General features: G+C 41.4%; 1 protein-coding gene across 1 annotated transcript in view; it reads left to right on the forward strand.

Annotated features, from left to right (window-relative positions):
• Positions 1 to 1,172: 1,172 nt before the first annotated feature.
• runx1 (RUNX family transcription factor 1) overlaps positions 1,173 to 5,000 on the forward strand; it is a 26,426-nt gene continuing 22,598 nt past the window's right edge. Inside the window, exons 1-3 of the mRNA XM_068604157.1 lie at positions 1,173 to 1,200; positions 3,147 to 3,295; positions 3,371 to 3,481. Of these exons, the coding sequence (XP_068460258.1) occupies positions 1,173 to 1,200; positions 3,147 to 3,295; positions 3,371 to 3,481 (288 nt within the window). The remainder of the gene's footprint in view (positions 1,201 to 3,146; positions 3,296 to 3,370; positions 3,482 to 5,000) is intronic.

Below are 5,000 nucleotides of genomic sequence, written 5' to 3' on the forward strand. Positions count from 1 at the left end.
TGTATAATTTCTCCAGGATTCATTCATAATACTGTATGAATTATTATTATTCAACCAGAAAAGCGTGGATATGTCATTGCACTGGAGAGAAGACAATATCATATTTAACCATAAAACATAATTAATACACATATACAATATACATTCACACTATAAACAATTACAACAGAATAACACAATGCTGGCGCGCTCTTAACCAGTGAGAAGGAACCAGAGCTCCTGGAACACTCCAGGTCCGGAGTTAAAGCCCCACTGCCCCCTGCTGGCCAAGCGCGGCACCACAGCCTGCGTCCAGCGCGCGAGCCCGGCAGCTTGTGAGGAGAGCAGCGCGCGCGTTGTGTGAAGGTTCGAACGCGTTCTCTTGAGTTCTCTGCTGGTGGAGCCGTGAAGTCTCTCTGAGGACATGAGTCTGTCCCTGTGGACACGAGTCTGTCTCTAAGGACACAAGTCTGTCTCTAAGGACACGAGTCTGTCTCTGAGGACACGAGTCTGTCTCTGTGGACACGAGTCTGTCTCTGAGGACACGAGTCTGTCCCTGTGGACACGAGTCTGTCTCTAAGGACACGAGTCTGTCCCTGTGGACACGAGTCCGGGTCCCGCGTGGTCTCGCGAGCCGGACTCGGTGGTCTTTCAGAAGAAGTCCGTTCAGCACAACGGGAAGTGCTGCTCCACTCGCTCCCCTAAGCCCCGCCTCCTCTCGGACGGACATAACGCTGATTGGTCCATCCCCTTCTCGGAGAGGCAGCGGAGAGCCTCCCCATTGGCTGAGAGCTGTGACGCCACCGCGGAGCTCTGCCGGTAAAGAGAGAGAGAGAATAACGTGCACATGAAAGAGGAGGAACAGACAGAAAGTTGAGATAGTTCTCAGAGTTCCTCTCCTCCGCGTGAGACCCGCGAGGACCCGGCAGCTTTCAGCATCTCCGCCGTCCGGCTCGCTCCTCTGACCACGCGGGTGTTTCTGGCTTTCTGACCCGTCTGAGGACCGACGCGACCAGCAGCTTCCGGGTCCGTCTTTGGACCACGAGTAGACACCGGGACTCTGGACTCAGACACACAGCCGCAGTCTGCTGCTGCCGGGAGGCGCGAGGCACCGGGAGGGTTACGGGACGACCGGAGGGACCGGGACGACCGGGCGGAGGGTCTCGGGTCTGCGGACCTATTGTGGCGCACAAATGGTGTTTCTGTGGGACGCCAAATACGGTACGAGCCAGTGTCTTTACGCACATCATATATATATATATATATATATATATATATATATATATATATATATATATATATATATATATATATATATATATATATATATATATATATAAATATAGAATTGTCATCATTATTGTTATTATGACGTGTTATCGGAAACTCGGTCATCAGAGCAGCTTTGTGTATTTTATCCTCACACGGTTATAGTAGTACTCATGATAGTACTCATGAGTACTCATTAAATACGTTTTATTGAATACTTGAAGTGAAGTGTGATGTGTTCTCGAAGATATTAATTATGGATATGTTGTCTGAGTTAAATATCATGTTAACTAAGTTCTCATAGTGAACATTTGGTCACGTTATGAGTTGTTGCATATTTGTGCTCTTTTGATGTTTTTGAACGTATATATTTTTGGAGCTGAGCGGCAAACCCGGTTTTAAAATAAATCGGATTTCTATATCTTTAAATATCCACATAATCTCCACGATATTTTGTTTTTACTTTTGTTTTATTTCAAATGACATCATCACTTTGAGACATTTTATTAAAAGAGCTTCATGAGCGGAACATTTATTGAACAAGATAAATATGTATTAAACATGAGGAAGATTTATTTACTGTGAGAATATTAATTTAACATAATGAACATGTATTGAACAACATAAAATCTTTTTATTGTGAGGACGATGTATTAAACATAATAAACATTTATTGAACATAATATGATACATATGTATTGAATATCATACATATTTATTGAACATGATACATATGTATTGAATATCATACATATGTATTGAACATGATATATATATATATATATATATATATATATATATATATATATATATATATATTGAACATGTTACATATTTATTGAACATGATACATATTTATTGAATATGATACATATTTATTGAACATGATACATATTTATTGAATATGATACATATGTATTGAATATGATACATATTTATTGAACATGATACATATTTATTGAACATGATATGATACATATTTATTGAACATGATACACATTTATTGAATATGATATATATGGATTGAACATGATACACATTTATTGAATATGATACATATTTATTGAGCATGATACATATTTATTGAACATGATATGATACATATTTATTGAATATGATACATATTTATTGAACATGATATGATACATATTTATTGAACATGATACATATTTATTGAATATGATATATATGGATTGAATATGATACATATTTATTGAATATGATACATATTTATTGAACATGATACACATTTATTGAATATGATACATATTTATTGAGCATGAGGAACATTTATTGAGCATGAGGAACATTTATTGAGCATGAGGAACATTTATTGAACATGAGGAACATTTATTGAACATGAGGAACATTTATTGAACATAAGCATGTATCTGCTGCTGGTTTGGTGCAGAGCCACAGCTCTAACTTTATGTGTTTATTTTTGAAATGGTTTCTTGTGTTCTGTCACTGAGATGAAGGCTTCTCCTCTTCTTCACTCAGAGACTCAGACGGAGGTTCTTGACTGAAGAGAAAACCTGAGAAACGTCTCTGAAGCGTTCAGACCTGTTTACTTCATCTGATTCTGTAGAAATGACAGGTTTCCCTCGGAGGGCTTGACAATGTCTCTCTCTCTCTCTCTCTCTCTCTCTCTCTCTCTCTCTCTCTCTCTCTCTCTCTCTCTCTCTCCCTCTCTCTCTCTCTCTCTCTCTCTCTCTCTCCCTCCCTCTATTGTCAGACACAGAGGTGAACCCTAACCCTAATAATATTGATATGATAATATTGATATGATAATATTTTTGCTATGATGAGTAGGAGCATTCTCTCCTGCTGCCGCCTCTGTGGGCTCACTTTGCAGCAGCAGGAAGTTGACCTCTGACCCCTGACCCTTGTCTCCTCAGACCCCGCCCCGGGTCGGAGATACACCCCCCCCTCCACCACGCTGGCCTCGGGGGGCAAGATGGCCGAGGCCCTGCCGCTGGGCACCCAGGAGCCTGGAGGCGCCGCCCTGCTGGGGAAGCTGCGGATGGCGGAGCGCGGCATGCTGGAGGTAGGTGAGGCCCGGCGGCACGGGGGGCCCGGGGCCCTGCTGCCCGGCCTCCGTCAGTAACCGGGGTCTCTGCAGGTGGTCTCGGATCATCCGGGGGAGCTGGTGAAGACCGACAGCCCCAACTTCCTGTGCTCGGTGCTGCCCACGCACTGGAGGTGCAACAAGACGCTGCCCATCGCCTTCAAGGTGAGTCCTCACACGCCGGCACCCTCAGCTCCTTGTAGCCATAACCCTAACTCACCATGCAGAGGCTTTATGACAATAACCATAACTCACTATGATGACGCACAGGGTCCATTATCATGGCACTTCTATCATTACTTATTTAATTATATATTTTCACTTTACTGAAAGCCATCAATGACACTAATAGTTACTACTCTAACTGTAACGTGTGTTTTTAATAAGGCACATGAAATGTTGCAGAGCTGGAGGATGATGCAGTCACGGCATCATGGTGATGTGTATTCATATTTATTTATGAATTCCCTCTGAGAGGCTGAATCTCTTCTGCCAGTGATTCTGCTTCAAGACGTCAAAACACAACATTTCACCGAGAAAACCCGAAAGAGCCGGAGAGCAAATGTTGATGTGTTGTCATGATTGTGTTGCTGAAGGGAGAGGTCTTTGTGTTACTAGTGAAACACAACTCATCACTGAGTCCTATTCCTGATAGGATTCCTTTATGGACGCTATTTCAGAATAATCTCATGAGAAGTACGTTCATCATGTTACGTTCCAGCATAATAATTTGGATGAGTAAATATTGTCCCATGAAAACATCCACCTTGTTAAACTGCTCATGTTCCCCCAAAGTGCCCCGTACGGGCATGAGCTTCGAGAATTTAGCAGGTTTGTGTTCAAGTATTGATGTGAACCCCAAATGAGTTCTAGTACTTGTGTTATTTTATATCTTTTTTTAGATTTTTTTTGAGAAAAGATTTTTTTTTTAAAAAGAAAACATTTTTACTAAATTTAAATCATTATTATAAACACATAGCATGATCTAAAAAAGATTTCCCGACAATGTGTTTTGGAGCCGCTCCGAGTGTTTTCATCTCCACGGTGAAAGACCTGAACAACAACCTCCAGAGTGAAACACCCTCAGTGGAAAAATAAAGACCTAAAGAACCAGAATCTGCAAGAAAACAAAACCTTGGCCTGTTACTGACAATTTTAGTCAAAAAAAACTGTGTCGTTCGGTTCAAAAATGGAAAAGTTAGAAGCGTTATGCTCTGATTGGTTGAAGCTGCAGAAATCCCGCCTTAAGACGTGTGACGAGTTTAAAAAGCGACAAAAAAAACAGGAAGTCATTTATCCAGTTCGCAGTCTGAAGAGTGAAGGCGTTTGAAAACGAGACATCCCGGCTTAACTTTCCAGGTACTAATACACATTCACTAAGCTTCCAGGTACTAATACACATTCACTAAGCTTCCAGGTACTAATACACATTCACTAAGCTTCCAGGTACTAATACACATTCACTAAGCTTCCAGGTACTAATACACATTCACTAAGCTTCCAGGTACTAATACACATTCACTAAGCTTCCAGGTACTAATACACATTCACTAAGCTTCCAGGTACTAATACACATTCACTAAGCTTCCAGGTACTAATACACATTCACTAAGCTTCCAGGTACTAATACACATTCACTAAGCTTCCAGGTACTAATACACATTCACTAAGCTTCCAGGTACTA

Source organism: Clinocottus analis, unplaced genomic scaffold (assembly GCF_023055335.1).
Source record: "Clinocottus analis isolate CAN_PGR_092001 unplaced genomic scaffold, fCliAna1.0.p SCAF_63, whole genome shotgun sequence".
Lineage (NCBI taxonomy): Eukaryota > Metazoa > Chordata > Actinopteri > Perciformes > Cottidae > Clinocottus > Clinocottus analis.